At 41.2% G+C, this 12,428-nt stretch overlaps 1 protein-coding gene across 32 annotated transcripts in view; it reads right to left on the reverse strand.

Annotated features, from left to right (window-relative positions):
- The window catches only part of RBFOX1 (RNA binding fox-1 homolog 1), a 1,969,097-nt gene that overhangs the window by 563,442 nt on the left and 1,393,227 nt on the right, over positions 1-12,428 (reverse strand). For all 32 annotated transcript variants that reach the window (XR_011494338.1, XR_011494337.1, XM_070484972.1 and 29 more), the window contains one exon: positions 11,482-11,523. Coding sequence is in view for 30 of the 32 variants with exons in the window: in XM_070484972.1 (XP_070341073.1) it covers positions 11,482-11,523 (42 nt within the window). In the remaining 2 variants the exon portion in view is untranslated. The remainder of the gene's footprint in view (positions 1-11,481; positions 11,524-12,428) is intronic.

The raw sequence follows: 12,428 nt of genomic DNA on the forward strand, positions 1-12,428 counted from the left end.
GCTGTTGGAAGGTGATAAGGTCATAAGGATGGAGCCCTTGTGAAAGGGATGAGTGCCCTTATTAAAGAGACCCCACGGAACTCCCTCACCCCTTCTGCCATGTGAAGTCACAACAAGATGTCTTTGACCTGGAAGAGGCCCCTCACCAACCATGATGGCACCCTGATCACAGACTTCCAGCCTCCAGAACTGTGAGAAATGAATTTCCATTGTTCATAAACTACCCCGTCTGTGGTATGTTGTTATAGCAACCCAAAAGGACTAAAATGGCAGCCCAAGTCTGAAGAGAGAGAATCCAGTTGGCCTCTTTGGCCATATCTATAGCCCTTGACTTGATTCATTGTCTCTCCAAGACTGAACACATGAGGGAAGAGAATTAACCCCAAAAGGACAATGGAGTGCTGGCTACTTCAGGGTAGGAATGTTTGCTGGCTGATGACGACAAGCACACATGTGTCCACTACACCCTCTATTTCCCTACATACACACACAGACTGAATAAGGGTGCTTTCAGGCCATGAAGGAGGTAGGAGGCCTTGCTGCCTCAATGAAATGTGCCTCCTTCTGCCCCCAAGTAAGGGAAACGACAGATGCCCTATTTCTACACTTCTTGCCCCACTCTGCTTTCCTATCAAGGTTTTTTTTTCCCCCCTTGGAATGGTAGTTAGATCTCAGAAGAACAGAGAGGGAAGACAAGTCCTCTCTGAGGCCTCAGTCATAGAAATAAGGATAGCTATGACAAATTGAAATGTCAGTATTATTAGTGGTTTTGCTTGAAGCTGTTTGATACTGATTTAATGACAGAGCAAGAAATGAGATGGATTTGCCCTGGAAAGGGGGATGACAATGAGGGATAATGGGCTAAAATCAAAGAAGGGAAAGGAAGAATGAATATTAGGCCAAGTGTCCTAAATGGGAAAACTTTGGAGTCTTCCCCAGAGAAAGTGTTGAAATAATGCCTAGGGAGACTCAAAGGAGATAATTAGCATGCATGTGAATTATAGGATTTAGCATCAACGATGTAGGAACGTGGCTACCTGTACATTCCTTTATTTAACCAGGTCTCACAATGAAGTTGGGGAAATTAAGATCTGTAATTAGTTGGCTGGTTTCTTGATCCGTTTTCCTTCATGTTCATCAATTTATAGCTTTGGAAATATTGTAGAGCATATGAGATCTGTTGGTTGGGGGAAATCACTAAGATGGGACCATTAGTTATATAAGATTAAAGGAAGTATCCACCAGTTTTTTCTTGCATGAATGCATGCACACAAACATACATGGCATCTGCGTGGGGTTAGGAAAAGATGTTGACAGTGGGGATCTAAGGCCTGTACCTTGAAGGTCCTCTTTGTAAGTCACCGCTCACACTGGATTTCTGTTACCTCCTGCCCATTCAGCAAGGCTTTGCTAATCACTAAAACCTGAATTTGGCTGAGAATTTGGAATGTTAATATGCAGGATAGTGTTCATGCTTCCACAGGACTAGTTCTGAAGACAGATTAATCTAGACAAGCAAGTTATCAGACATTTCTTAAGAAAACAGAGTGTTCTGGAGGAGCTGAACAACAGTTCACACAGGACAAGCATCGGGCTGTGTACGTGGAAAATGTTGCCCTCATTGGGGAGTTCCAGAAATTACTTGCTGGGGGATCCTGAGGAAAATGATACATTTGTTCTTCCATTCCAGACTGATGGGGTTCTGAGGCATAAGGGTTGGCACACAAAAATAAGCCTAATTTTATTTTGTGTTCCAAGCCCTTGTATCAGCCGTGTATACTTTAGAAGCCATCTCACTGGGAATGAGAGAAGGTATTTCATTGGAAGCCTTTTAAAGCAAGGAAACAGTTTTAAAGTGATACAGACATATCTTAAATCTTTTGTTTTAATGTAACATATATTAATATATGCATTAATTTATTGACCTTTGATGTGAGTCCAAGGCCTTTTCTTTGAGTGATTTCTCTGCTGATGGAAATCCCTCATCATCCTTGCCACACAGACCTCACCCACATTTCATAGTCTCCACTAGAGGTCAGCCAACTATGGCCCAGGAGCCAAATCTGACCTACCCTCTGTTCTTATAAATAAAGTTTTATTGAAACTCAGTCCTGTTCGTTCGTTTTGTCTACGGTCATTATCTAGCCTTTTACAGGAAAAGCTTGCCAACCTCCGATCTATACTATCAGTTCTTGTTTTGTTTAAAGTGGAGTAAGAATTGCAAGATACACCTGAAAGATTCTGACTACAGAATCTCTCCAGATTTCTGAGGGTCCTTTTCCCACTGACATTTTATAGTCCTCTCACTCACAGCTAATCAAAATAATTTTTGAGACTTGCTTTCATAGAATGCTTCCAAAGCATTAACTTAGTTTTCACAGAAACAGCTCTTTTTCTTATTGCACTCATTTTTCATCGGTTTACATAATATTCCACTAAATAATGTAATTACAATAACAAGTGCGGCTGGCAGGAGCAGGTCTGGGAATAAATACAACTGACTGTTGGCAAGCAGACACCTCAATGGGTGAAGAGAAGGGGAAGGTTGTAGGAAAGTGACTTCGCTGGAAACCAGGGCATCTGTCAAAATGTTTTCTAAAAGGACTGGACAGTATACGTTAATCCGGTAAATTTGATAAATGGAGGCCGACCAGGCAAGCTTCTTCCACCCATGTCCTTTTATGTAGCATCTCTCATCTCAGGTAGTTATCAGTTTCACAAGTACAATTTTGTCCAGCTAGTTTGACAAATGCATATCTTCTCCACTAGCCTGTAAGGCATAAGAGAACAGGAACTGTGTAGGTTTCAGTATACCATGCCATCTCCACCACCTAGCACAGTGATTGGCATGTGGTTCATGCTCAAAATATATGTCTTGAGTAAACAACTGAATGGATGCAGGCATGCCTACAATGAGCTATCCTAAAGCTGTAGTCCAAGAAACATGAATCTTGGGAGGTCTCACCAAGGAGTGAGGGTCTTACATTTCCTTCCCTGCTGTTCTAAGAGCCACCGAGGAAGGGTTGGACTTGAAAGGGTAGGAGGGGCAGGAGGCAAAGGAAAGGTATCTGATTCTGACAGCTCATTTCCAAGACAGTTGGGAAGTTTCATTATCTGATGCCCGGATGAAGGCAATGGGTTTAAGCCAAGATGATCATTAGCAATTTGCATTCTGCAATCCATATCACTCTTGTATCTAGCAGAAATGAGAAACTTGCTTCTAACTGGCAAATTAAATATTGATAATGCAGATCTGCTCTACAATATCTTTCACAAGGCTGGCACCGTAATTCCACTGTTTCTGAAACTTCAGTCATTTGCATTCCAGTGTCACAATTTTTATCATAACTGCAGGCAATCCGTAACGTTACGGAGTTAATATTTATCTTTAAAGTGACTCATTTTTAACCTAAACAGATGTATTCGCCAAGGAAATTTTGTATTGCCACTGTAAATGGAAAACCAATATCAGCAGTCATAAATAAAAGTTAATGGAAAAAATGCATTAATACCTAATGATTATTAAGAATATTTCTATACCAGACAGTGTTGTAAGAACCTCCTGTGCATTAATTATTTTAATCTTTGTTTGCATGTGCACACATACACACACACACACAACTTATAAAATACATGCAATTATTATCTCCATGATACAGAGGCGGAATTTGAGGCAGAGAGGATTTAAGTAACGTGCACAAGTACTAAACGGCAGAGTCTAGATTTTATCTCAGTAGGCCTAGCTCCAGGCCCCTGGTTCTTAACTACTATATTCCGCAAACAATGTTTTTAAAGTCTAGATAGATGCTCTGGCTGCTGCAGGCTCTAAGCCTGAGGCACACGTCCTTTCTGTTAAAAGAGAGCTTAGAAACTGTTAGAGACTTGTTAAAGATACTTCAGTTTTAAACCAAGAGTTTCTCACTGACATAAAAAGAACTGAGGGAGAATTGAACAGGGAACAACTTCTAAGTGATTCACCACCTGTGAATTGACTTGATGTTCACCACCTGAAAGCTGTGACTACCTCAGGGTAGGTGTCTTACACTTCAAGAGATGCTGAGCTACGAGTCGGGTGTAGCACACCTATTTCCCAGGATGCTTTGCTCAGCACTGATCTTCCAGGTTTGGAGAGTATAGCCGACATCCTTGGGGATATTTACTTAGCGGGCAATGGTTCTCTTTCCCTGGTAATCAAGCCCTCCCTCAACAGTTGGCTCTGGACAACTAGGTTTATTTATGCTGCTTCCCTGGACACAGCTGATTGGACCAGTGTGAACAATTTGATGAGGATTATTTTAGGCTGGTTACTTTTAAAAACCGCAGATGAGAAGGAGGCTCTGAGGAGTAGAATTTACTTACCCTTTGTTAAGAGACTTTTACATTGTAAAGGAAATCTTCATCTGTAAAGGTGTCTCCCTCTCTGTACCTGGAAGATGGGGGGATGACCTTATCTCTAGAAACTCTTAATCAATGCCAAAGGCAAGGACTTAAATCTGCATCTTGTTTACTGTACTTGTGTAGTAGTCTCCCATGATCACCCCCCCTCCACCCCCAATATCCTCCTTTGCCTATAGCTAACAATAATGTTTAAGGTGGTGGCTTCAGCCATTTACTTAATCCAGTTTGATTCCCATCTAAAAGTTATAGGACCACCCAATAACCAGACCCCACCTGCACTGATACCATTATAACAACTTTTTACATATTCTTTCCTTTGTCTTGTAAAGAGATAACTCACATACCTAGGCCTTAAATTTAGCCCTACCCTCAACCCATGTTGGCAGCAGCTCTGACTGCCCATGGGTTCTGTCCCCATGCTTTCCACACTATTCTCTAAATAAAAGAGCACTACTGCCAGACCTTGAGAGTCCAAGAAATCTTTCTTTTGACTACTCGGCTGGCCGACCCTGTATCAAACTGAAGCAGGTTGGGCCAATCAGATTCCTTTTCCCAGAATTTATAATCAAGATGCATGCACAGTTAGTCCATCTACCTGCAGGAATTGACGCAGCATAAATCTTAGGGGCTGGAAGGCGTCATGTGCATAAAAAGGTAAAGAGAACGCTTTTTAAAAGAAAATCCAGAGTGGGCCCATGAGGAGAAACAGAGATGAGAGATGAGAAGAGCTGCCTGAGTTCTGACTGCTTTCTGATTCTAAGTTCCTTAGGAGGTCTGGTTGCATGCCTTTTCTGCTTGGGTAGCCCAAATCAGTCACTATGATTTGCTTAATTGAGAAGCCGTTTTCTTCTGGATACGCCACCATGTCATCAATGGCAAAAACTGCCCCTTGACCTGTTTTTTAATGTGGAAAGTTAGGTGGGAACAGATATGCTGTGAATGTCTATATCGTATTCTCTGGCCTGGTATTTCTAGCAGGAAGAAGTGAGAGAACCATTGGGAATAATACTATTTTAAGAAGAGCAAATATTGTTGATTATGGGGTGCATATGTTTTCTGAAGTGCTTTATATGTCATTTCATCCAACCAACAATCCTACGATGAACATACCCCCATTTTACACACAGGAAAACTGAAGCTTTGAGAGACTAAGGAGGATTTAGAACTGACATATGAACCTAAGTCCATAAACTGAGCTCCTGACCACCCTAACCGCCCCTCATACTATGCTGACTCCTATAGTATCCATTTGGCATATTGCTGATAAGGATGTCAGTCCATGGACAGTTTCTGACCCACCTAGCAGCCAAGCCTTTGCCTTCTTAATAGTATTCTGACCAAACTTGTTAAATAGCCCCAAAACCAACATCTGATGTTCACAGCACAAAAGATCCTTGTGTAATCAAATATTTTATATGAATGCTAATAAAAGTGGTCATTGGATCCCCAACCCTATGACCACACCATCTTGGGAGTTGGTAGATTACTGAGGTAGACAAAAGGCTACTGAGTCCATGTAATTTCTTTCTTAGTTGTTCATTTGTTGGTTCCAGATGCCAGAAAGGTAAATGTTGATGGTTGGGTTATGATGACCACACAACTAGCACTGTCTTTAACTTTCGGCAGTGATTCTGGGACCAGCTGATAAATGTAGCCCATAGAGTCATAGGCACTTAATGGCTTCTGTGGACCATCTCCTCAACAGAATCCAGCAACAATGTGAAACATAGGCTCAGAAGAAGGCTCGATCTACTCTAGCCTGAGAAAATTGGGGATGGAGAAATACACGGGTTTTCTGTTCTGTAGTTTGCTCGTTGGGAACATAAGCAATCCCAATACCCTTCTGAGAATGGAAACCATCGGTGAGGAGGAGCTGGCTGATGCCATTCTCTTGGGAAGGGTAGGGGCCAGGAAGCTCATGGGCAGTATCTCCGGGGCTTAGCTCGTACTGGGGCGAGGTGCCTCATGTCTGCTGTCGATACTTGATGCTGAGAGGAAATTAGCAAATACTGCATCCAGGCCCGTTCCAAAGAGCATAAGGAAAAATACAAAGAGAGTGCCAAGCTGGGTGGAAAAGTCGGTTAGGATGGGGAGATGAGATCTGGCAGAGGAAGCATCTCTGTAGAATTCCACAAACTGGAGTTCAGGCACTTGCTGAGGCTTTATGTGTGGTTCCCATGCCATCTATGGGGGAATAAAATGGAGCAATCAAAGAAGTTGACAGGAAACCAACACCATGAGTGACATAGATGGCCCATGTGGATTCCTTTTGTGGCAGACTCTATTAGATGATTCCACCAAATATATTCTCCTCTTTCCCCTGTTTAAGCAAATCCTGTTCTTGTTCAGGTGACGATGTACCTGTCTCTGGAGATGAATCATGGTTACCGTAGTGAATCACTGAGATCCCTGGACAGTAGGAGTGATTGACATAGACATTGGCCAATGAGACCTAAAAGAATGCTGCCGAGAAGGCTTCTGGAAATGATTTGCCTCCAATCAAATGCAGGAGCTGTAAGAAACAACCGCCTCTTCCCTTTCCCTCCCAATGAGATCGCCTCATGTAAGGAAGTGGTGCTGGGAGCAAGGAAGCCATCTTGGAAGATGGAAAGAAAGACACAGAGAAGGGCAAAGATTCCAAACCGCTGCCCTGACACCAAATCAACCGTGGGACTGGAAGGTGATGAAATGTTTTCATCTTTTAAATAATGCTTAGCTTTTCTGTAACTTGCAGAAAATAGCATCATAACAAAAAAAATTGATATAATTTTCAAGAGTTTTTCTCAGTGTTATCTGCATCCAAAAATGCTTTGTGATCAGATGAGTTTGCAAAAAAAAAAAAAAAAATGTGTATTATATCCATCCCTCCGTATTTTGCTTTTGTACATTAAAGGCTCTGAGAAGTCCTGCCGTTTTTTCAAAAGCAGTTTGACTTTCTTTAACTTTGTATTTCCTAAAATTAATTAATCAAAGAATCTTTTTTTAGAGTTTGCAATATTTTGTAAAACAAGCACCTCACAGAGTTCACTTTGGAAAAATTAATTTTGAATTTGTGAGAAAAAGAAAGGAGAGCAGAAGGAGCAGGTCCTGGATATGCCAACCCCTGCACAGTGTCAACATGCACAATACAGAAAGAGCAGCTGTATCTTTCTGTATTATCTGCTATTTCCAGGAGGCCAAGCAAAAGGGATACATTTTACAACTACCCACTTGGATCCCTGGATTCTGACATTGTAACAGCATGTACTAATGAAGGAATATAAGCTTGACAACATGGCCATGGTCCAATCATCTTGTATAGCAAATCTGGAAAATGCAGTTTGATTGCTGTGTTTAAAACATATTTTAAGAAGTGTGGCTGGCAGGCAGATACCCTTAAATGATGTCGGTAAGTAAACAAAATACCTATTTTTCTCCTATGGTCTCTCTTTCTAAGAAAAAAAAAAAATGAGACTAAGGAAAATGCATTTCATGGAAATGACCAGGTATTAGCATTTCAGATGAAAACCAAATATTTTTTTCAGAAACCTTAAGAAAAGGGTGTCACCTTCATCAGGAAAGTTCCCTTTGCAGGAAGTAGAGAGCTGATCCACACGCAGGAGAGGAAGAAAAGGAGGGAGGGAAGAAAAGAGGGCGATCGGGAAGAAAGAGAGACAGAGAACAGAAAGGAAGGAGACAAAGGAAATATCCTTGAGAAATAGATGTCAAAGATGGGACGGCCCAGGCCTGAAACAATAAGTTTTCTAGAAGAGAATATCGGCAGTACACTCTTTGACATCAGCTTCAAAAGAATCTTTTCAGACACCATAACCCCTCACATGAGGGAAACAATAGAAAGAATAAACAAATGGGACTTCATCAGACTAAAGAGCTTCTTCAAGGCAAGGGAAAACAGGATTGAAACAAAAAAACAGCCCACTAATTGGGAAAAAATATTCACAAGTTATTTATCCGACAAAGGGTTAATCTCCATAATATACAAAGAACTCACACAACTCAACAATAAAAAGTCAAACAACCCAATTACAAAATGGGCAGGGGACATGAACAGACATTTCTCCAAAGAAGATATACGGATGGCCAATAGACACATGAAAAGATGCTCATCATCACTAATCATCAGGGAAATGCAAATCAAAACTACACTAAGATATCACCTTACACCTGTTAGAATGGCAAAAATATCCAAAACCAGGAGCGACAAATGTTGGAGAGGCTGTGGAGAAAAGGGAACCCTCATACACTGTTGGTGGGAATGCAAACTGGTGCAGCCACTGTGGAAAACAGTATGGAGATTCCTCAAAAAGTTAAGAATAGAAATACCTTATGACCCAGCCATCCCACTACTGGGTATCTATCCTGAGAACCTGAAATCAGCAATTCCAAAAGTTCCATGCACCCCCTACATTCATCGCAGCATTATTCACAATAGCCAAGTCATGGAACCAACCTAAGTGCCCAGCAACTGATGACTGGATAAAGAAGATATGGTATATATACACAATGGAATTCTACTCAGCCACAAAAAAGGACAAAGTCCTCCCATTCACAACAACATGCATAGACCTTGGGGGTATTATGTTGAGTGAAATAAGCCAGACAGAGAAAGACGAACTCTGTATGACTCCACTCATAGGTGGTAGTTAACATATGGACAAAGAGAACTGATCGGTGGTTGCCAGGGGAAAGGGGGTATGGGGGAGGGCACTAGGGGTGAAGTGGGGTACCTACAACATGACTAATAATGATGTACAGCTGTAATTTCACAAGGATGTTAACTTTCATAACCTTCTAAAAAAAAAAAAGGGGAAAAATAAAAAGATGGGACAGCCCATAATAACATTGGGCGCCTCCCAAAAGGGAACTGGGTACCTAAGAGTTGAATGGGAAGGGAACCCTTCACTGTGTTCTCTTGGGTAGCATTTAAATTTTGAACCACATAAATGCATATCCCATTGATTTAAATGTGTTGTCTATTGATTCAACACATAAATGAGTTTAAAATGTAAAAGCAACAACTACAACAGCAATAATAAGCAAGGCACCAGTTCATAATGTTAGAGATGGTCTCATATGCAGCTATTGGAGCCACACTTTGGACTAAACTATATGACCCATTATATCAAATGACTGCATGAATTTATCTAACAGGGTGGGGAGGGCTCCATTCTTGTTCCTAAACCACACCCTTGTTGACAATGTCCTCATCCATGTGAAATAATGAACCTCTCAAACTGCACACGAGCACTTTGTTACCTCCTGCGTCCTTAATTTGCTAGGCGGCTCTCATTTGCAATAGAGATTATTTGCCATAGATTTGCAATATTATCTTCATTCTGAAGAATTTCTCAGGGACTCCTGCAGACAAAAGCATGCATTCCTTTTTATCCAGCTCTGACCTAGTTCTGGCCATCATCCCCACCCAAACAGGAAGAGAAATCTGGAGTTGCAATACATTATTTACTAGGATGAACCAGTAACTCAGACTGCAGGGGAAAAGCAATAAGAGAGCTCAGGAAAGCTTAAAACATCTTGAAGGCTGTTTCATGAAGGAGTCACAACTAATGTAGACACAGGTACTTAGGATTGAAGTGGGTAGAGATGAGAGGTTAATAGAGAGAGCCACGCCGGGATACCACATAAAATAAATATGCATAGAAGAAAAAGAAAACCTCAATTCACTTTCTCAGTTCCAGGCAACTGGATTCTGTTGTTTGTTTTACACAAGGATTTAACAAACCTGATGCCAAAAGCAATTGTAAAATGGAAATAACTCTACAAATCTTTGTCATCTCGAGACCGGCATTAAGTAAACGCTCTGAAAAGTTACAAGGCAGTGTATAAGTGGCAGTAGACTGCCTTAATAAATTATTCTGATTTATTAGACCCCTTTGAGCACAATGGTCCCCCAACCCCAAACCTCACTGCTGTGATTTTTTGTTTTTCTTTCTTTCTTTCTTTTTTTGAGGAAGATTAGCCCTGAGCTAACATCTGCCACCAATCCTCCTCTTTTTGCTGAGGAAGACTGGCCATGAGCTAACATCCATGCCCATCTTCCTTTACTTTATATGTGGGATGCCTGCCACAGCATGGCTTGCCAAGTGGTACCATGTCCACACCGGGGATCTGAACCAGTGAACCCCGGGCTGCTGAAGCAGAACATGCAAACTTAACCGCTGTGCCACTGGGCTGGCCCTTTACTGCTGTGATTTTAAAAGCAGAAGATTCCTCTAGTTTTTCTCATAATGTGGAAACATGATCATAAGGCACATTGCCCTGTAAAAATTGTCAACTTTCATCAGTGACATTAAAGATAGGCCAGTTATGACTTCAAACTCATCCGTCCAAATCATGAACAAATCAAAAAAAAATACAAATGAGGTGGAGACAATGCTGATATTTCTTAAAATACCATACTCATGCCAAGAAGGAGATCAACCATGACACCATGAAAGCAGAACAATGCCACCAAGCTCCATTTATAAGCAAACTGTTCTCTCTTGATCAAGGGGACACTTTTTATATCTAAAGAACTTGAAGGTTGAGAGTTTCATTTTAAAGAAGGTAAATAGCGTATGAGGTTTAAATTCTTTTCCAAGGTACACAAATGCCACTAAAACTAAAAAGTCTATGGAGGACTTAAATTCTCCTAGAAAATGCCCTTGACATATTAGTGGCTCACCCACCCCAGTTAACAGCAAGAGAGCATTTTGCCACTCAGCAAACAGCCTGGTGTTCACATTAAGAAGGCAGCAAGATATCCTTTTGACCTTTGTTATTACTTAGACCTCGTGTTGTACATAAAAAGAGTACAACGATGTCAAACAAATTCCAGAAGAGAAGTATTTATTGCTGAATCTAAATCAAAAAATCCATATCTACTATAATGGCACTTCAAAAGAAGATATACTGTATTTACCAGCTCAATCAATACTAAATTAGCTGGGATAAATATTTTCAACCCTACCAGTCTTAGGATGAAGCCCGCTATTTAGAACCTTGTGTCTTGGGAGAGACAAGGAAATTTTTGCTTATCACACAGAAATGAAAACCAGGAAGCATTTTACAAGCAGGTGCACCTACCCTTAGCTGCTCTCTTTCACAATTCATCTGTTGTCTTGAAACCTACAAAGAAAAGACAAAGAGGGGGAAAATCAGAAGTTTCTGCATAAAAATAACATGAAAGAAAACGGAAAGTTACTTCTAATCACTTGGTTCAAAGCAGACACAGAATTAATTAATTGTATTTTTGTATTTAATTTTCATTTAGGTCTAAAGAGCCTAAGCTTCACTTCGAGTTTCAACTGTGTGAGGCAGAAACACAACTAGGATGAGCCACAGTCTTGAAGGGATGAGGAGAGACGTGCAGTAGAGGGCGCAGGAGGCAAGATCTGTCCAGGGTGAAGGTTGCCACTTTGGCATGAAAATCCCTCTTGCCCTACCTAACAGGTGCAGGCGTTCTTTCCCAAAGGCCCACTCAAGATGGTTGGGGATGGGCACTGGACATCACACAGTGTCTCCTCTGATGTTAAGGGCCAATAGTGTCACCTGCATGCCTTGGCAAATGGGTTACATCTTTGTGGTCCACTTCTAACCACATGGGAATAAGTCCCCATAGGACTGTGTTAGGGACAATTCTGAGATCAATGTTTATATCAGAGAAAGAAATGCTGATCAATGTGTGATAACTGCCATAAGCTCAAGTATCCTTGGCCTACCAAAATGTGCTTCTTAAAATCAAGGAAGCTTCTTTGGAGTGACCATAAAATTTATTTTCCAGGCAGGAAAAATATCTGTGAGTTAAAGAAGTGCGTGGGGTGGTATTAAAGATTATGGCAGGAACAGCAGATGTGAAGTGGGGCTGACATGGCAAACTAGGACATAGGGACATTCTACCTCTGCGGGGACCGGCTGAGTCGACCTTCAACTCAAACAGCTAAGCTGAGATAGAATCTAAGCCTGCATTCACAATTTATTCTGTGTGTTTCCAGTATTTTTTTAACCAATGGAGCAACCCCTGACAGTATATT

The sequence above is a fragment of the Equus asinus genome, chromosome 14, assembly GCF_041296235.1.
Source record: "Equus asinus isolate D_3611 breed Donkey chromosome 14, EquAss-T2T_v2, whole genome shotgun sequence".
NCBI lineage: Eukaryota > Metazoa > Chordata > Mammalia > Perissodactyla > Equidae > Equus > Equus asinus.